The 20,730-nt window shown below is 40.8% G+C and overlaps 1 protein-coding gene across 1 annotated transcript; it reads left to right on the forward strand.

The window, feature by feature from the left end:
• Positions 1 to 3,089: 3,089 nt before the first annotated feature.
• LOC116746666 (cytochrome P450 4V2) lies at positions 3,090 to 20,383 on the forward strand. Its single transcript, XM_032618212.1, has 11 exons — positions 3,090 to 3,934; positions 8,345 to 8,457; positions 8,840 to 8,925; positions 9,718 to 9,908; positions 10,313 to 10,382; positions 11,876 to 12,002; positions 13,956 to 14,141; positions 17,143 to 17,245; positions 18,054 to 18,188; positions 18,282 to 18,461; positions 19,947 to 20,383. The coding sequence occupies exons 1-11, from the start codon at positions 3,340 to 3,342 to the stop codon at positions 20,117 to 20,119; spliced, it is 1,959 nt and encodes a 652-aa protein (XP_032474103.1). The 5' UTR covers positions 3,090 to 3,339; the 3' UTR covers positions 20,120 to 20,383.
• Positions 20,384 to 20,730: the final 347 nt, after the last annotated feature.

Here is a 20,730-nt window from a genome sequence, read left to right on the forward strand (position 1 = left end):
GGGACGTGGGATGGAATTAGCAAGGGGGTAAATAATAAAGAATGAGATCAGCAAAGTAATAGGAGCTGAGGGTTTAAGATCCTTTTTGGCCTTGGAAGTTGTAAATTATCCGAAATGGGGAGCCACTGGAGAGTTTTGAGGACCAAGTGATGTAATCTGACACGAGATGATGTTTCAGATCAGATGATAGTGGTGCAGCTGGGGAGGAGTCAGGGACCTTGGGTGTGTTCTCAAATTTGAGCCAATAGGATTTGCCATTGGACTGGATGAGCAGGGTAATAAAAAATCCAGATTGACTCGAAAGCTCTGGCTTAACACTTGGAAAGATGGTGTTGGCCTTTACCGAAATCAGAAAAAGTTCAAGAGGAGCAGATTTGGCGGCATGTTGAGACATGTTTGTTTGAGATGCCTGAAGTGGAGATGTTGAGGTGTTTGGATATCTGTCCCTGGGGTTTAGAGAGGAGGTATAGACTGTGTGTGTGTGTGTGTGTGTGTGTGTGTGTGTGTGTGTGTGTGTGTGTGTGTGTGTGTGTGTGTGTGTGTGTGTAGGTATAGACTGGGTGTGTGTGTGTGGTATTTAAGTACTGAAATGGATGAGATAACCAAGAAAGTGAGAACTCAGAAGCAGGGAAAAAAGAGTTTTGAGCCCCGGGCATCTTAACACTGGAGGTACGGGATGTGAAGAGAAACTAGCAAAGCAGACAGAAAGAATAACTGGTGAGGGAGAAAAAAATCAAGATAATATGGAGTCAAAGTCAAATGGGGGCGGCGGGGTTCAAGGAAGTGATAAGGACTCAAACATGTTGAATGCTGTTGATAAGTCAATTTAGATAAGGTCTGAGAAATGACTTAAAGATTTAGCTACATGGGAGATACTGGTGATCTTGACAAGATATGTGCTAGAAGAATGGACAACACAAAAGTCTGAAGAGGCTTCAGGAGAGAATAAGAGGAGGAATTGAAGACAGTAGGAATTTACACTGATCATTTGATGTGTGTGAGTATATAGATAACATAGTTCTATATCCAGTGAGAATTTATTTTTTTAATCTAAATTAGGTATCTTTTTCATACTGGGAATCATTCCAAGTGAGATAAAATTTAAGGAAATCAGTGTTAACATTTATAAAGGCCTTCTGTAGTTTATAACACATTCTGGCCCATGACTCTAACTTTCAAAAGCACTTATTTGAAGCTGGGGAGAGTAGCAAACCAAGTCCTTCCAAGTGGGAAGGGATTCGTCCTTTACTGTAGAATGAATCTTCAGGAGAGAAAGTAAGTTCACACCTTCCTACTCAATTGGATTAGTTCCATGAAGCTGACAATGAATGTGGTTACAAAGGCAGACAGATTGTCTTCACCTTGGCACAGCACTGTTTCCTACACAGAGCATCCTTACCTTTTACGGTGGACCTTCTAAGATGCAGCACTGTGTACGTTGCTACCAGGAGAGAAGGATGGTGCTGTGCATTTCTTGCAGGCCTGGCCATCTGACTGGTTTCCTCTGAAATGTAAATTCCAAGGCAGTATGAGAAGGGTCCCATCTGGTAACAAGAAAACCACAGGAAAGATGAAAGGGAACAAAGGGACAAGGCTTTTGTTGACCCTTAAAAAAAAACTTCAGTGTCCTGTTCCTCACCCACAAATTGCCTTCAAAATAAAACTAAACCGTGTACACCTGGCAGTCAACTCAAGGTTTATTTCAGCTCGCTCCATGCCACCCATCAACATCATCTCGCTCTAGGCACTCTGAGCTACCTTGTGCTCCAAGCAGGGGCCCCTACACTGTCTCCTGAACCCCTCATACCCTTCCCTGACCTGGAGCACTTCTTCTCTCATGCTGCCTGGAGCATTCACTCCCCCCACCCCACCCCACCCCATCCCTCCCTCTTTCTCGACTTCCTGAGGTCTGCAGTTGTAGGTTATATTCCTTGTTCTGTCCACAGGGATTAGCAGAGAGTCAGATATAGACAAATCTTGTACTTTTATAGCTTTAATTGGCCTTGTGGCTCAGCCTCAGTCCTTTAGAGAGAAGGAAATGAGAGCCCAGAAGATATACTGAAAGATATTACACAGATATATTTTTTTAAAGTGTTAAAGTAATTCAACAATATGGAAGTGAATAACATAAAAAGTGTAAGTTCTTCTCCATTCCCATGCAGTCGAGTTGATCATTATTTTTCTTTCCAGGTATTAGTCTAGCTGCAGAGAAAAAAAATTCTCCCAAAGAGGGCATTACATTATATACTTTGTTCTGCAACTTGTTATTATTTTTTTCCACTTAATATTTCATGAACGTCTTTCTGTGTCGGTATATATAGATGACTTGAAGAAATTCAGTTGGAGAAAAGTCTTAGGTATGTTTTTCTCTACATCAAAGAGGCTCTGCAGGTGGCTGCATGTAAAGCTAATCCAATTAAGCAAAATAAAAATACAGGGTAATCTCAATATTCCAGCTTCCTTGGCACTTCTCCTATAGCTTAGGGACGTGCTGCTAGGAGAGGGACCCTCCATCCCAGCGCCTTTGTGAAGAAGGATCAAGTGTACACAAGGGAACCAGAATCAGGGTTGGGTACCTGGAGAAAAGAGAGAATTTGGTAGTTAGGGAAACCAGCCCCTGGGCAGAAGTGGAGCATCCTCCTCACTGTCCTTACCTTTTCCCTCCGCAGGCTCAGAGGTTTGTCTCCTTTCCCTTTTGAGAGCACTCCATAACTACTGTCTCCTTATCGAAACCTCCCCTCCCAGCATCACTTACCTCCACCGCTTTCAGAGAACGCGACCTCCCTCCTCTCCCACCCGCCCTTGCCTTGTTCTCTTGGGGTGCTACCTTTTCTTGTTCCCGAAAATATTTTGAAAAATATTTGGATCACAACAACCTTACTCAACTCCCCTGTGTCGCAATCAGCCATCCGATGCAGACTGATAACTGGTGCCCCTAAGGTCGTGTCCCTAAGGCTACTCTGGATCGGAGTAGGTAGCTGCCCGAATGACCCCGATGCGGATGCCAGGATGCAACCCACCTCCGGGCGGGTAGGCAGCCAGTCCCAGCGGAGTGGACCACTGGCAGATGTGCAAGGAAATGAGCTTAGGTACCCAGCCGGGAAAAAACGAGCTCCAGAGGCTGAGTTTCAAACCAGATACTTATTTCCATTTAAAAATATCCTGCGCACTCTAGCCTGAGTCGTCCCGTTCCCAGCAGAGGGGGGCCTATAAGCCAAAGCTCAGCCCCCTCTGGCCCCGGAGTGCCTCTCCGTCACTAAGCTGCCTTCCATTTCACCTTCAGCATCCTCCCCGCTCCACCCACTAACGTGCCACCATTTACATCAGCACAGCCCACAAATGCTCGTTTCCCGAACTTTCGTTTTCTGCTCGAAGCAAACAAAGAGGCCGGTTACGGCGGCTTGGGCCCCCGCAGTGCCTGATCGAGGAGCCTCGGAGACTCCAACCTTGTCGCGAGAAGCAGGGCTGCCCCCGCTTCAGGGCGGCCAGGCCTGTGCCCACCTCCGGCCGGACGGGGAAGTGAGCGGGGCCGGCGACGCCCCCTTCTGCTCCCGGAGCGCCCCGCACCCTGCGGGCGCCGCCCGACTTTTCAGAGGCCAGGAAACTCCGCCAGGGGCTGGCGCCCTTGACCTCCCGGGGCTGCACCGCGCCCGCCGCCCCGAGCATCCCGCCCCGCGGTCCCGCAGCCTCAGTCCAGGTGCAGAGCGGCCCGCAGGCGCGATGCTGGCGCTGTGGCTGCTGAGCTTCGGGCAGAGGTTGCTGCTCTGGGGCGGGTTGTGCGCGGTCTCCCTGGCGGGCGCCATCCTCACCCTGCACCTCCTGCGGATGGTGGCGAGCTACGCGTGGACATGGCAGCAGATGCGTGCGGTCCCAACCTTGGAGGGCGCCTACCCCTTCCTGGGACACGCGCTGATGTTAAAGCCGGACGCGAGAGGTAAGGGACCGCGCCCAGGCCGGCCAAGTCCCCGTCCCAGGGATGGGGGCTCCCGACCTGCGCCGCGCCACCGGCCTTCTTACAGCCTGGACACCAGGGCTTGAGGTGCTGACGCTGGGAGAGAGGATTTGTCACCCGCTGGAGGATGGAGTCCCAGTTCTATTTAGTTTCCCTATGACACCTGGCAAAATTGCTAGTGCCCTCCGTTCCCAACGAACTTTTTCTTTGTGTACAGCGTAGGTTGCAGTATCTCTGAGCTTTTGTCCTGAATTTTTGCTTCTTCTCTTCCCACCTCCTACCTGCTCCTACCTCAGAGCACTGCAGTCTTTGCTTCTGTCTTGGCTGTTAAAGCCTTAAAGGCAGAAACTTCCCTGAACAAGGCAAATTCTTAGAACTTAGAAATCTCCCTCTCTCTCTCTCTCTCTCTCTCTCTCTCTCTTCCTCTCTCTCTTCCTCTCTCTCTCTTCCTCTTCCTCTCTCTCTCTCTCTCTCTCTTCCCCTCTCTCCCTCTCTCTCCCTCTCTCTCTCCCCCTCTCTCCCTCTCTCTCCCCCTCTCTCCCTCTCTCTCTCTCTCTCTCCCTCTCGCTCCCCCTCTCACATTTATTTATATGAAAACCACATTTGTAAAATCATCTTGGATAATACTTAAAGCAGAGCTAACCTCCCCTTCTATCCTAAGGCTTTATAGTATTAAAAAATAATTATGTAGAAATATGAACCCTCCCCTCCCCACAAAAGAAACAATATACTTGAGGAGTCTCATCATATTCTTTTTGGGAAGTTTTCTAAGAATTGAAATCTCTATTGAATAAGACCTGTTTCAAAACAGACTGTGAGTTGACTGGAATATTTAACATAATTCTCTTTGGAATTACTTTCTGAGTGAAGAGAATGACAGTGTACTGTCTTTTATAAAGGGACTTTTTGATCCGTCATACAAGTACTGGATTTTGGCAACAGGTAAACTTTTGCTCAATTTCCAGCTTTGCAACCAAGTTGATGGATTTGGGGAAGTTGTTTGAAACTCTCTAAGTTAGAGGGGTTTTGTTTGTTTGTTTAACATTTACTTGTAAATGTAACTGTATTACAGAGTAATTTTAAGGATGAAATTTAATGCATGTGGTATCTAGATCACTGTCTAGAACTTGGTTAGACTAAGTTAGTTAAAGCTGTCAATCAACCATTTATTGAAGCCCTGCTTTGTGCCCAGCATTGAGTTCAGCAAAATTGGGGATATCAGAATATTCTGAGAAATATTCCCTGTTCTCAGCACCTTTGTCTCTTATACAGGAGGCTGTGCCTTTCATTTTGTGGCTACAGTCCAAATTCTGCCCTCAGTAATTCCACCTGGAGTATTGCAGTTGCTTTCCAATGAGCCCTTTGAACTCTAATCTCTTGCTTTTGCATCTATGTCAGCACCCGTCTTCCTCAGCTGCCACCTGCTATTGGACCTGATATCTTCAAACCACAGATTCAGACTTCCCTGTCTCCTCTGTCAGACCAGACCAAGGCAGGCAGTATATTAGCACGAAGCCAGATATTTTGATACTGTTGACCTGACCCAGCTCTTTTCATGGCAATGTTACCAACTGTCTTGACCAGAAGACATTTTGAAGAAGTGCGGTAATATGGTTAAGGTGGTGCACTCTGGGGTCTGACTGCCTTGGGTACAAAGCCAGATTCCACCATTTACCAGCTCGGTGATACATTGGGCAAGTTGCTTAACTGTGCACAACTTCCTCAATTGTTTAATGACAGTAATAACAGCATCCCTCCCCATATAACTGTGGTGAGGCACAAAAGACATAATACACCTGAAACCCTGAGCACTAGATCTGACATATAATAACCTGCCATAGCAAGTAAATATGACATAATGAATGTTAATTATTTTAAGATGATTATTATTAGGTTTGGCGTGCACTTAAAAAAATCAAGACTATTGATTTAATTTTATATGCAGTGGACATCCCCAGCCTTAGCCCTTCTCCAACTTTGAACAACTTGCCCTGAAGCTCAGGGGTGGGTGAAGCTTAAGGATGGAAGAGGACCAGGGATGGACTAAGCACGAGCACATTTTCTGACATGGAAAAAGAGCTGAAGAGCTTAATGGTTCTGTTTTTTATGCCATACCAGTTTTTCCCCTTGCCCAAATTCCCACATAAAAAAAAAAAAAACCCTGTCAAAATCTCAAGCATCATATTAGTAGCCTCACAGTGAGTTTGGGATGAATCCCACTGTTGTCAATCAGGCATTCCCATTGCCCAGGAGAAGCCCTGGATACCCATATGCCTCCCAACTAGCCTTCCCCTCCACAAAATTGGAAAGGAAGAAGTAAAACTGTTACTCTTTGCAGATAACATGATATTATAGAAAACCCTAAAGATTCCAGCAAAAAAAAATTATTAGAGCTAATAAACTACTTCAGTAAAGTTGCAGGATACAAAATCAATATATAAAAATCAGTTGTGTTTCTATACACTAATAATGAACTATCAGAAAGAGAAATTAAGAAAACAATCCCATTTACAATTGCATCAAAAAGAATAAAATACCTAGGAATAAATTTAACCAAGGAAGTAAAAAAGGTGTACACTGAAAACTATGAGACACTGCTGAAATAAATTGAATAAGACACAAATAAATGGAAAGATATTCCATGTTCATGGATTGGAAGAATTAATATTGTTAAAATTTCCATACTATCCAGAGCAATTCTCAGATTCAATGCAATCCCTATCAAGCTCTCAATGACATTTGCCACAGAAATAGAATAGTACCAAATTTTGTATGGAATACAAATGACCTCAAATAGCTAAAGCAATTTTGAGAAAGAAGAACAAAACTGAAAGCATCACACTTCCTGATTTCAAGATATATTACAAAGCCATAGTAATCAAAACAGTATGGTATTGGCATAAATGCAGACACATAGATCAATGGAACAGAATAGAAACCCAGAAATAAACAGATGGTGGTCAATTAATTTAGCACAAAGGATCCAAGAACACATAATGGGGAAAGGACAGACTCTCAATAAATGGTGTTGGGAAAACTAGACAGACACTTGCAAAAGAATAAAACTGGACCACTATCTTACACCATGCATGATAATAACTCAAAATTGATTAAAGACTTAAGTGTTAGACCTGAAGCCGTATACCTCATAGAAGAAAACATAAGTGGTAAGCTCCTTGATTTTTTGGATTTGACACCAAAGCAAAGGCAACAAAAGCAAAAATAAACAATTGAGACTACATCAAATTAAAAAGCTTCTGCACAGCAAATAAAACCATTAAGAAAATGAAAAGGAAACCTACAAAATGGGATATATGATTTGCAAATCATATTTCTAATAAGGGGTTAATATCCAAACTATATAAAGAACTCATACAAGTCAATAGCAAAAAACCCTGAACAATCTCATTTAAAAATGGGCAGAGGGTCTGAATAGACATTTTCCCAAAGAAGGCATACAGATGACCAACAGATACATGAAAATGTGCTCAACATCACTACTCGTCAGGGAAAGGCAAATAAAAACCACAATAGGACTTCACCTCACACTTTTTAGAATGGCTATAATCAAAAAGACAAGAAGTAACAAATTTTGGCAAGAGAGAAGGGAACTCTTGAGCACTGTTGGTGAAAATGTAAATTGCTGCAGCCACTGTGGAAAACAGTATGGGGATTCCTCAAAACATTAAAACATTAAAAACTGAACTACCGTATGATCCCTCAGTTTCACTTCCAGGTATATATACCAAGAAAATGAAAACATTAACTTGAAAAGATATATGCATGCCATGTACACTACAGTATTATTTACAGTAGCGAAGACATGGAAGCAACCTAAGTGTCCATCACTGGACGAATGGATAAAGAAAATGTGGTATACACACACACACACACACACACACACACACAGAGGAATATTATTCAGTCATAAAAAAGAAGGAAATATTGCCATTTGTGAAAACATGGATGAACCTTGAGGGCATAATGCTCAATGAAATAAGTCAGACAAAGCAAGGCAAGTATTTTGTGATCTCACTTCTGTGTGGAATCTAAAACAACAACAACAAATATCTCTCTAGGAGATATTAAGTGACTTGTCCAAAGTAAAACAAAAACAAAAACCCCAAGGAACCAAGAGACACAATAAGGAACTTATTACAAAATTTTTGCCTTTAAAAACTTTTTATTGGAGTATAGTTGATTTACAATGTTGTGTTAATTTCATGTGTACAGCAAAGTGAATCAGTTATACATATACATATACCCACTCTTTTTTAGATTCTTTTCCCATATAGGCCTTTGCAGAGTACTAAGTAGAGTTCCCTGTGCTGTTATCCTTATTAGACAAAATTCTTGTCTTGATTAAATTTAAGATTAAATATTTTCTCCCAGATTTTTTTCAGCAGATGATTCAGTACACTGAAGAATACCGACACCTGCCACTGGTGAAACTCTGGCTCGGGCCCGTACCTCTGGTGTTCCTTTATAACGCAGAAAATGTGGAGGTATGTGGCAGATGTGATCAATGTTCCACTGTCTGTCTGATGGTGGGAATCTCATTAGATGTGGTCATCCTCCGGATTCACCTGCCTCTCCCCTCTCCCCTCAAGAAATGACTCTGCTTGGTTCCTAGTTTGTGGGAGGAACCAGGAATCATCTTGGACATTTTCCTTCCTTTCAACTCCATTTAGTCCTCAAGACTGAATGACAATTATAAGTTCAAAACTCTAATTACATTTCTTTGAGGCACAGGAATGAAAACGAATCACAGAGAAATAACAATTATGAAATCTTGCTTTAAAAATTAGTTGTGTTCTAGCCAGGTGTTCTTATAACTGAAATTGTTTTGATGTCTATATCCCTCAATTTTTTTTTTCTCTTTTAAAGGTAATTTTAACTAGTTCAAAGCACATTGACAAATCCTATATGTACAAGTTTCTAGAACCGTGGCTTGGCCTAGGACTTCTTACAAGGTACCTCAGTGGAAATTTGTAAAGCTGTCTTGTAGAAACAGTTATTTCTATGGGTAATCTGTTATTTCAGGAACTGACACAAGGTATTCTTCCAATAGCAAGATTGAGGTATTGGGAATTATGGGAGAAGCTGGAAGGAAAGGTCCAGCTAACAATGGGCCTTTGATAGATAGGGTGTATGGTAATCTCCAGCCACTATATTCAATAATGATAATCACTAGTGTTCCAAGAAAAATGAGGAGGTACTGATGTATAAATGGAGTAAAGCCAAGGATAGTTTGCAGAAGGGAAATCTTGAAAATATAATGAAAAGGGCAGTCACCCTCAGAGAAGTGTATCGAACACAGTAGCCTCACTTCTTGAGTTGGCACCCAGAAACAGGACTCCATCCTCTGAGAAAGGGCCTAGCAAGAGAAAGGCAGGACCCTGGTGGGGACTTTGGAGAATTCAAAGATAGTAGAGATGAAAGAAAATCATAAAGCAGTGGGTCATCTGAGGACTAAGATGTTGATAGAGGGGAGAAAAATTCTAATTTTTAGAAATTCAGAGCTTAGAAATTTAGAACAATTCTTAAATGTTTCCATTTTTAATGAATACTCTTCTAAACATTAGTAATATAGAACAGTATTCAAAATATTCACATTCTGTAACTATACACGAGTCTTTGTCATTCTGAGCAAAGCATTTGAGAATCTGTAGATTAAGCTGTTTCAAGAGAACTTGATGATGACTATATTTATTTGTTTCAGATGTTGCTTCTTTTTTCTTTGTAACCGTGTATTTTATTTCTAGTACTGGAAACAGGTGGCGCTCTAGGAGAAAAATGTTAACACCCACTTTTCATTTTACAATTCTGGAAGATTTCTTAGATGTCATGAATGAACAAGCAAATATATTGGTTAATAAGCTTGAAAAACATGTTGACCAAGAAGCATTTAACTGCTTTTTTTACATCACTCTTTGTGCCTTAGATATAATCTGTGGTAAGTCTCAATGATTTATTTTTAAAGTTAGGATGTAATGATAAAATGGCACAAATAGAAAATAACAGTCCATAGGGCGGGGCGGGGCAGGGGAGAAAGGACATTGGGTTCTTCTGGAAGGTCCTATTGCTAAATTAGCCACCTGAGAAGCAGCAGCCATTCATAGGACTTCGGACAAATGGTCACTGAGCCAACATGACCAGAAGGTCCGAGGGAAGGAAGGGCAGGAACTGGGAGTAAGAGAAGCAGTAAGAGAAGCAGGAACTGGGAGTAAGAGAAGTGGGAAAAGAACAATTCTACAATATATATGAACAGAACAGGACATAACGTCTTTTTTCAAGTGTCTGCCACTGGAAAATGTAGCCAAGATATGTGCAATGGTTGCTTCTCACTATATTTTACAGAAACAGCTATGGGGAAGAACATTGGTGCTCAAAGCAACGATGATTCCGAGTATGTTCAAGCAGTTTATAGGTAAATGAAGCCCTAATTATTTCTAAAATTGTTATTGGGAATTCCCTGGCAGTCCAGTGGTTAGGACTCTGCGCTTTCACTGTTGAGGGCCCAGGTTCTATCCCTGGCCAGGGAACTAAGGTCCCGCAAGCTGCGTGGTGTGGCCCAAAAAAATAAAATAAAATTGTTATTGATCAGGGCTTTAAAAAATTCTTGCTAATAATTTCTGTCTGTACTGTAGCTTTTTCATCATTTCAAAGTGAAACATTATACTAAAAATTAACCTAACCATTTAAGCATATCTTTCAACAGTACAGGAATGGCTATGGCACATCCAGATTATGCAGTAATTTTAAATGACTATTTTATAATATATCAAGAGATTACATTATGATGCTAAGTGATAAAAGAAAGACATAAAATTTTTGGTAGTTTGATAACCATTAGGTATAAAAATATTATTCATAGAAAAAGCTAGGAGATACTATACCAAAATGTTAGCTGCGGTTATTATTGTGTGTGTGCTCTCTTTCTTATTGTGTTTTGGTTTTGTTGTGATTCATTCTCCTTTCCTATATTTTCTGCACTGAGTATGTATTTTTTTTTTTTTTGTATTATTTTTTAATTGAAATAATCAACTTTACTTTTAAAATTGCTTGTGATTATTCAGCTATTAAGAGGCAGGGCCAAGATTTGATTCAATGTATCCTATCTTTAAGTCCACGGCTCATTTCACTTCATCTTAACAACTACTTGTTGAGCATCTATAATCTGCCATTCACTGCACAAGGTACTGACTAGTTTTATACGGGCACATGAAACAGAACAGCAGGGGAGACAGGCATTGAAGCAAATGAATATAAACTTATAAATTATAATAATTTCTTAGAAAGAAAAGATCAAGTTGATATGAGAGAGGAAAACAAGGATGTGTTTTACAGATTGCGTGGTCAGGAAAGGTCTTCTCTGAGGAATTGACATCTAAGCTGGTCATGAAGGAGGAAGATCGTGTAGGGGTCTTTCTGCTTCTCACTGGGAATAATGAGGGTGGTGCTCGTGACAGCTATGTGATGGATGAGCATTTAATGAGCACTTTTCTGTGGAAGAGGGCAACCCATAGTTTACTGGCACTACGGAGGAGTGAGAAAGCAAATGAGTGGACACTATAAAGAGGCAGATTTCATATCAGCTTGTGCTACAAGAGCCACAGGCAGCCTGGGGTGGTCAAGAACTCTCCCTGGAGAAAAAGAAGCAGAGATCAGATGACCATTTAGTAAGGATGTTTTATAACAGATTCTTCATTCCTCTAAAGGACCCAATAAATGTTTAAGCTTCACTGGATGTGTAATACCCCATGCCTTCATTGTTGAGTGTAAAGCCTGGATCTTAGTAGCCTCTAAGACGAATCATTATCATCCCTACATATTACCCTCATTGAGAGCGGGCATCAATTAGGTGCTCAAGAAATACACATTTTCAGTGTATCAGCTGATGTGTTTTTATCCTGTTTATAGGATGAGTGATTCAATACATCAAAGAATGAAGATGCCCTGGCTCTGGCTTGACCTTTTGTTCCTTATATTTAAAGATGGATGGGAACACAAAAGGAGCCTAAAAATCCTACATGATTTTACCAAAAATGTAAGCCCTTGATTTTTTTTAATTGTGATAAAATATACACAACATAAAATTTACCATTAACTGCACTCCATCACCACTCTCCATTTCTAGATCTTTTATGCGTCCAAGATTTTTATGCTGTGTTAACATACCCTGGAGCCTGTGTCTCATAAAATAAAAGTTGAATAATAATGGAAAGAAGGAGACAGTGTGATTACATTTTAATTATGTACTCACCAAATATTAATTAAACACTTGTTAGGTGCCAAACACTGTACCAAGTGTTAAAAACATAGTAATAAGTAAGATATGTATGTCCCCTGAAAGAGGTTAGTCTAGTAGAGCAGGTTGTCTATTAAAAAAATTACAAAATGTGATATGAACTATAAATATTTATTAACAACCAGGGTGCTGTGTTGAATGGATAAAGAGGAGGGGATCCATGTTATGAGAGTCTGAGGGAAAATGTCTGGATTAGGCAGTAGCTTTCAAAGGCAAAGGGCATTTATAGCAGTATCTCAACTTGGAAAAGATTAAAATTAAGTAGATGTCACTATTTTACTTCCAATTAAAAAATAACAAGGAGATAGTGATATTGTTTCAGATGTAAGATGTCAGTCTTGTGTTAAACATGTGCTTTTGACAAAGCAATATTTAATTGAAAATATACATCAAATTATGATTTAAATGTACTGATAAAAGTACCAATTTAAATATATTCTCTCTTTGCTGTCAGTTTCGGTTTAAACTATATTGGCATTTCTTCCTTACAGTGAGGTACAGCCTGTCACCAACAGATCATGTGGTTCCCAGTCAGGAAATGCTGGATGAATGAGGTGTTGGATTGAGGTGGCCACAGTGGAGGACAGAGTTATCTCCATTACTCGGCAGTAGGAGAATGACCACATTTTTCCTCAAATTACATGCATTACTATCAATGTCAATAATTAATGAATTCCAAATTGGATGGACAATATTATTTATTTAATAAATATTGAAAGTTGCATACTGAGTGCCAGGCCCTAGGGGGTTCCCCCAAGAATGAAAGGAGATACGGTGTTCTGTCCTCAAAGCACTTAGGATCTATTCATTCAGATCACTTAGTAGCAGGTTTGGTCAATTGCCTGACAGGAGAAGGAAGTTGAAATGTACAGCCAAATTAAGTTTATGGGCTTTAATTCTTTTATTCATTCAGCAAAGGTCTAAGGAACGTCCTTAAAATGCCAGACAGTGTTCTAAGGGTTGGAATTATACCAATGAACAAAGACAAATTTGCTGCCACATGGATGGTACATTCATGCATTATATTATATAGCAAGTATACTATAATGTCAGGTGGTAAGTGAAATGGAAAAACAAAATAAAGTAAGGCTAGGAAGATAGTGCGTGCTAGGGACCAGGTTAGCAGTGATCCGGGAAGGTCTTTCTGATGGTGTGAGAAGGGGTCAAGACCTTAAAAGGAGGGAGGGAGTCAGCCACACTGGCATCTGAAGAAAGAGAAATCTAGGCAGCAGGAACAGTGAGCACATAGGGTGAACTGACTGCTCAACCTGCTGTTTCTTGTCCCCGATGCAAGCTGTAACGAGAGCAATCCATTATTAGTCTATTATATAATGATTGCATTCTCCCACCACCTAAACTTTTTCTCATTAGCTCATCCAAATCTCTAAGGCACCACTTAGGGGACTACTAACTCTATCCCCATGTTAGAAAGATGGCAGGAATAGCACTTGAATATTCTGAATTTGTCTGACATTAAATTTGTTTTTTAAAGTCTTACCAAATAATGTCCTAAAATGTTAACAGGAAGCTTTACTATATTTTCCACAAGAGCCTAAGTTATTGTTGAGTTAGAACAGGAAAGGTTTCATGGGAAAAAATCCATGAAAGAAGCTAGTATATTTTCATAAGAAAATATATTATGAGGCTACATCAAATTCCAAACAAGAGCATATGATTGTTTAACTCATACAGGTCATCACTGAACGGGCCAATGAAATGAAGAGACATGAAGAAGGCAGAAGTAATGACAAGGACTCTCCTCCACGCAATAATAAACGCAGGGGTTTTCTCGACTTGCTTTTAAATGTGACTGATGACCAAGGGAACAAGCTGAGTTATGAAGAGATTCGAGAAGAAGTTGACACCTTTATGTTTGAGGTATTTTACCTCATCACATTATTTTCGGGTATCATTAAACAAATTGCAGTTATTTTCTAGAATCTTTAGCATCATTTTTAAAAGTTTATTCAAGTTTTAAAGTAGCTTCATATAACTGAGGATGAGTCACTACATTATAATTAGAAATAACAAAATGTAAGAACCTGATTAAGTACCAGATCAGCTTTCTTCTTCAGAAAAAGCCTTTGACTCGTGGTGAGTATAGCGCTAGACACATTGTTTTCTCAGGAAAACCTAAAACCCACTGGATTTTTCCACGTAGAAAAGAAGTCAGAAATTGCTTTCCCTATATTGCTTCATGCTTTTTAAAACTTTCTGAAACCCACAAGTCTGTCTTTTCACTACCTCCTTTTTGAAGTTCTAGCAAATGAGTGCTTAGCTCTTGCTTTGAGCTGCCCAAACTAGAGAAGATAGCAAGAGCCGTCCGACAGAGAATTTAACTAGTTTGTGATTCTAAAGGGATTTCTGACCTTCAAATAATGAAAAGAAAGAGGCAGTTTTTACAAAAGGTAATTCTAGCATTATTAAATATTACAAAGAGTGAATCTCTCAGTGTGTGGATTGCCAAATAAAGATGAAGAAATGGTTTTAAAAAGCTCCCTGTGGTAATATCCTGGAAGTGGAGGAAAGTGAAGGGCATGGGTAGCTTTGGATGGCTCAGTACATGCCAGCCATGGATGGTGTGAGCAGCCCTGCTTGCAGGCACCTGGGTACAGCGTACCTCTGGGTACAGTGTACCTCTGGGTATACTGCCAGATCGCACATTCTCCCGGGGGCACAGTATAGGAAAGCAAGCTGTGTCAAGGGTCCCTAGACCCGAGTTCTCATTCTGGCTCCATGCTGACTAGCCTTATGAGATGGTGCCAATCATCTCAGATTTCTGTCACAGCTTCCCTGTGTATAAAATAGAGAGACGGATTAGATCAGTGGTTTTAAACTTCTTTTTTAAGCAGAGCGCTTCATTGAAAAGAAATTTTATGCAGAAAATGGACATCTAAATTAGCTAAGAAGTGGAGCAGTGTTAAGCTGGGGTCTCTGGGGCCAAATCCCACCTCTAACCTGTACTACAGGTGGGACCTCGGGTAACTCATGGAGCCTTTCTGGGCTTTGGTGTCCTCACTGTTATAGCACGGGCCTCGCAGGATAATTATAAGGATTAGATGAATGATATTTTAAAGGGCACGAAGAATCTTGCCCGGCACATGGGAAGGGTGTGGTGGATATTGGCTATTATCATTTGAAGTTAAAGTGGAGAGACCATCTCACATCTCTGCCCTGCATACACACGCACACACACACGCCCACATACATACACTCTCACGCACACGTGCACACACACATCCTTCTCCTACCAAAAACCTCTCACTTTCATGAAAACAACCAGAATAATGATCCGTTTCTTCCAGCTCTAACATTGTTTGAAATTCTAAGTCCTTTCTTCTTTGCATCAAATAGGAGACACACCTCGTATGATTATAATATGGTGACCTCCTCCATAAAGAGGTTGCAGGTTATTACGACCACACCTTTCCTGCCCCAGGTGCTGGCCACTGGATACTAAGGTTCCTGCCCCTGCCCTGTCCCACCAGCCTGCTTCTATAAACTGTGTGCTTTGTGCTTTGCTTAATCCTGCTTTCCTCGGGTAGCAGACGCGTGGAAGCAGGAAGTTCAGCCGACATCTCTTACACATTGGGATCAGGCTTCCGCCTATAAATTCAAGCAAAGTTATTAAGAATTCTTTAGCAAGAGCACTTCCTCCTGTGACTCTGGTAAACAACTGAGTGAAATGGGCCAGATCTGGTCCGCAGCTCAGGGTAGTCTCTGTGAAGGAACAGCAAGCCTGAGAAGAGGCAATGGCACCAATATCAGAGACTCGGAAAATATGTATTTTATAAAATTGCAGAATAAACCTCAAACAATTCAACTTCAAAGCTGTTTTATGAAGCAAGTGCTTTGGAGATTTCTGCCCAGAGAAAGAAAAATTATAACCATCACTTGTGTTGCATGGGGAAAATGGAAAAGTAAGAACTTCCATAGAGGAAACAATTTGTTTTCGGTTTAGTTCCCCTAAAAGTCTTATTCATAGAGTTATAATATTATTATTGATTTTCCAAACTTTTTTTTTCTGCAAAACTCATGTAAAAAAAAATTCTTCGTATGTTCTTAATCTCTAAAATGTAAATATCTGTATCAGGTATTTCACAGAGTCTTTCTAAAGGAAAACTGAATTAGCTTCTGCAAAGTACTTAGTATTTTGCCTAAAGCTCAGCAAGTATTACGGGAGGCTATTTATCAACTTCCTGACATGCAGGATGTTACTCAGACCACACATAGACACCCCGGCGTCCTGGGCTGACTGGTAAAGCCTACCTTACAAGTGCTAGAAGGTGGAGGAGTACAGATCTGGTAAACTGGCTCATAAAAGTCAGGCTTTTTCCCCTTAAAAACAGTCAAGAGCACCTAGTTCCCTCGGAAGGCCCCCTTATTAGCACAGCCTAGCCACTTCTCACCACATATGCATAATTCTTCTCAATTATGAGAAGAATAACCATTATGATACTTTTCAGATTTAATCATCTACAGCAGATCATTTATAAGTTGACTCAGAGGTTCTGTTCCTATTTCCCTTTGGACGGTGTACTTACAGCCTTCCTTTCATGCCTCAGAGCATCACAATTACCTTTTTATATCATGTATTACTGGAAAAGATTCCTCTTGGTAATCTCCCGTCCCTCACAGTGATTCAGGGAGTTGACTGATGGCTTTTGGAGCTCGAAGGACCTTAGAGTGTTGAAATACCTATCTAAGCATGAACCTTCCCTTTGAAGGGATTGTTTTGTTTGTTTCTCACCAAGGTGAAATACTGTACCGAATTGTTTTATTCTGTCTCTGTCAAATCCAGAGACAATTCCAAATAGAGTTATCTCTTCTAATCTTCACACTACTACTCCACTAAGTTATTTTTTCCTTACATTTGTAGGGTCACGATACGACCGCAGCTGCAATAAACTTGTCCTTATATCTCCTGGGTTCGTATCCAGAAGTCCAGCAAAAAGTGGACAACGAACTGGAGGAAGTGTTTGGTATGTTTCGTCCCTTCACTAGTTACACTGTGGGTACCATGTCCATGGAAGCAAGTGCCGTTCCTGCTCATGAAGCATAGACAGCAGGACCTGTTCTAAAGATACAGCAATAAGCAGGAAGGCTCCCCTATGGGATCCCTTCCAGTCCCAGTCTTCTTAGCAAAGCCTTATTCATCACTTACAGAATACAGGCATTTGCTAATTGCATGGTATGTGACTGCACTGGGCTAGATGCTGGGGATGCACAGATAAATGTTACTGTCCTCAAGCGTCTCACTGCTTAATAGATGAAGCAGACATATCTACATAAAGCATTGAGTCATGGGGTCAAGGAAAACTGTTTCATACAGCATTACATCTGGCCACCAATGAGAGAAAAGATGCATTAAGCCGGTAGCACAAACTTTTCTACGACACAACCAGCAGTCCGCAGGTAAGCTGTCCTAGGCTGATGCCAGCAGTGATGTCACTGGAGTCCCAACACCCCAAAAGGAAACTCTGTCCCATTAATCAGCCACTCTCCTCTCTTCCCCCAGCCCCTGGCAACTGCTAAGTTACTGTCTGTCTCTATGGATTTACTACCTGTTCTGAATACTTCTATACATGGAATCCCACAACATGTGACCGTTGGTGTCTGGTTTCTTTTACTGAGCATATCTCATTTTATTTTGATTATGGGTAATACTAGAAACTCTACTTTAGCTGTAGGTATTTAACATGTTTTGATGCATGTATTCTTCTTCAATGTCCCATCCCCCAAGCTCAAATAATCCTTTCCTTGTTATCTCTTGTATTTACTTAAAACCAGGGAGATCTGATCGTCCTCCTACCTTAGATGACCTGAGGAAACTTAAATATCTGGAATGTGTTGTTAAAGAGAGCCTTCGCCTTTTTCCTTCTGTTCCTTTCTTTGCCCGTAATCTTAATGAAGACTGTGAAGTTGGTAAGAATTCTATAATTTGAATAGGAGGGAGAGTGGATTATTTTAATGTTTGTCTTGCTCCATCCTCATGGCCTATTGACTACTTCTTGACAGCGGGCTACAAAATCGTGAAAGGCTCTCAAGTAATCATCATGCCCTATGCACTGCACAGAGATCCAAGATACTTCCCCAATCCTGAGGAGTTCAAGCCAGAACGGTTCTTTCCCGAGAATTCGAAAGGACGTCATTCATACGCATATGTGCCCTTCTCTGCTGGACCCCGAAACTGTATAGGTTTGTATCCGTCAGAACTCGTTTGACCTTTCAGGCCTGCAGAGTAGGGGGTTTCACACAAAAATTTCTTGAGATGTAGCAGCCCATAGGCAACTGTCTTTTTAAAAAACTGGCTTCCTCTTCCCTCCACTTTACTATACATTATTGTTTTAAAATATGACTGTCATAAAGTGTATTAGTTTGCTAGGGCAGCCATAACATGGTACCACACACTGGGTGGCTTAAACCACAGGAATTTATTTTCTCCCAATTCTGAAGCTAGAAGTCCAAGATCGAGGTGTCAGCAGGATTGGTAATAAATACCTGCTTAGCTTGTAAATGATCTTCTTCTCCCTGTCTCCCCATATGGTCTTTCCTCTGTGTGTGTCTGTGTCCTAATCTCTTCTTTTTATAGGGACCACCAGCCAGATTGGATTAGGGTCCACCCATCTGATTATTTTATTTTTGACCATTTTAATTTAATTACTTCTTTAAAGTTCCCATCTCCAAATAGTCATATTCTGAGATACTGAGGTTTAGGACTTCAACCTATGAATTTGGGGGGACACAATTTAGCCCATAACATAAAGCATAAATAGTTTGAAAATGTTGTAGCTTTTAGATTAAAATAGAACACACTTCATATGGTACAAAACTTATTTATAACAATTCGTTATATTTAGCTTAATTTCTGTGTTTGTTGATTTTAAGAACTGCATTTTGCAAAACCAAAACACAAGATGCTTACCACAAGGCCAGAAGTTCTTAAGCAAAGTGAATGCACGTCACCATGCATTATAAAGACTATCAGCTTCAGAATCTCTAGCATTTTATCTTTTTTTTTTTTTTTTTTTTTTTTTTATTTAGTCTGCAATTAAAGATCGCAGCGATTTACTTATTTATTTTGTGGTACGCGGGCCTCTCACTGTTGTGGCCTCTCCCGTTGCGGAGCACAGGCTCCGGACGCGCAGGCCCAGCGGCCATGGCTCACGGGCCCAGCCGCTCCGCGGCATGTGGGATCTTCCCGGACCGGGGCACGAACCCGTGTCCCCTGCATCGGCAGGCGGACTCTCAACCACTGCGCCACCAGGGAAGTCCGCATTTTATCTTTTATGTAAATGCAGACATTTGTAAATTAAGGCCAGATTTAAATGGATGAATCTGACGCTTATTTAGTACCTCTCGAGTAAATTAAATTTAAGTTAAAGGCCTAAATAAGAAATCAGTCGAGAGTAGTGATTCTCATGCTTTAAACGAGCCCAGGATTCATCTCAGGTTTTGCTAAAATACAAATATCTGGCCCACTTTAGCTGTTCAGATGCACTGGGTGGGAACAGGAAGGGCACTCAAGAATCTTCATGTTTTACAAGCATCCCAAGTGATTCTGATTCTCCCAGGGCCCACTGCGAAAATATAAAATTGCTTGCTTCCTCTAATTGGACTTGTGATTTCTCACATTTGAGATACATCTATCATTAAAGTGTTGCTATTTACATTAATTTGAAGGTCAAAAGTTTGCCATGATGGAAGAAAAGACCATTCTTTCCTGCATCCTGAGGCATTTTTGGGTAGAATCCAACCAAAAAAGAGAAGAACTTGGTCTGGCAGGAGAACTGATTCTTCGTCCAAGTAACGGCATCTGGATCAAGTTGAAGAGGAGAAACACAAATGAATCCTAACTATGCTACTGGGCTGCTCTCTTACCACAAAAAGGTCTTTCTTTAAAGGAAGCTTTGCATTTACAATTTGTAAATCATGAACTCAATATTCTTAATCCCTAAACCTAATTTTTTTCTTGTCCCCATTTACCTTGGGGTCAAGTCTACCAAAGCGCGAGTTTTCATATCTCCATCACCATCATAGCTCTGACCCCTGGTCTTGATCCCAAAAGTAAACTGATGACTGTACCCAAATAAACACATAAAAGCTTCTCAGCAGAGGGATCCACAGGCCAATCCAATTTCAATCAACGGACCCAAAGGATATAATTTAAGTTCCAGAATATTTTTAAGGTATTCTTGTAGACTCAGGAACATATACATGCATGTATATATATACATTTGTTTGAAAAGGGTGAGTAATTAAGTACTTAGACATAAGGAGCTTAAGTTTCAAGAATTATATCAGTGGCATCAGTTATGAGAAGAATAACCATTATGATACTTTTCAGATTTAATCATCTACAGCAAATCACTTATAAATTGACTCAGAGGTTCTGTTCCTATTTCCCTTTGGACGGTGTACTTATAGCCTTCCTTTCATTCCTCAGAGCATCACAATTACCTTTTTA

The sequence above is a fragment of the Phocoena sinus genome, chromosome 21, assembly GCF_008692025.1.
Source record: "Phocoena sinus isolate mPhoSin1 chromosome 21, mPhoSin1.pri, whole genome shotgun sequence".
Taxonomy (NCBI): Eukaryota; Metazoa; Chordata; class Mammalia; order Artiodactyla; family Phocoenidae; genus Phocoena; species Phocoena sinus.

Excerpts from the sequence above, each read along its gene's own strand:
- LOC116746666 (XM_032618212.1), top strand. The coding sequence starts at position 3,340 with ATGCTCGTTTCCCGAACTTTCGTTTTCTGCTCGAAGCAAACAAAGAGG. Across the intron at positions 10,383-11,875 it reads TATGTTCAAGCAGTTTATAG|GATGAGTGATTCAATACATC; the intron begins GTAAATGAAGCC and ends TCCTGTTTATAG. Across the intron at positions 18,462-19,946 it reads TGGACCCCGAAACTGTATAG|GTCAAAAGTTTGCCATGATG; the intron begins GTTTGTATCCGT and ends ATTAATTTGAAG.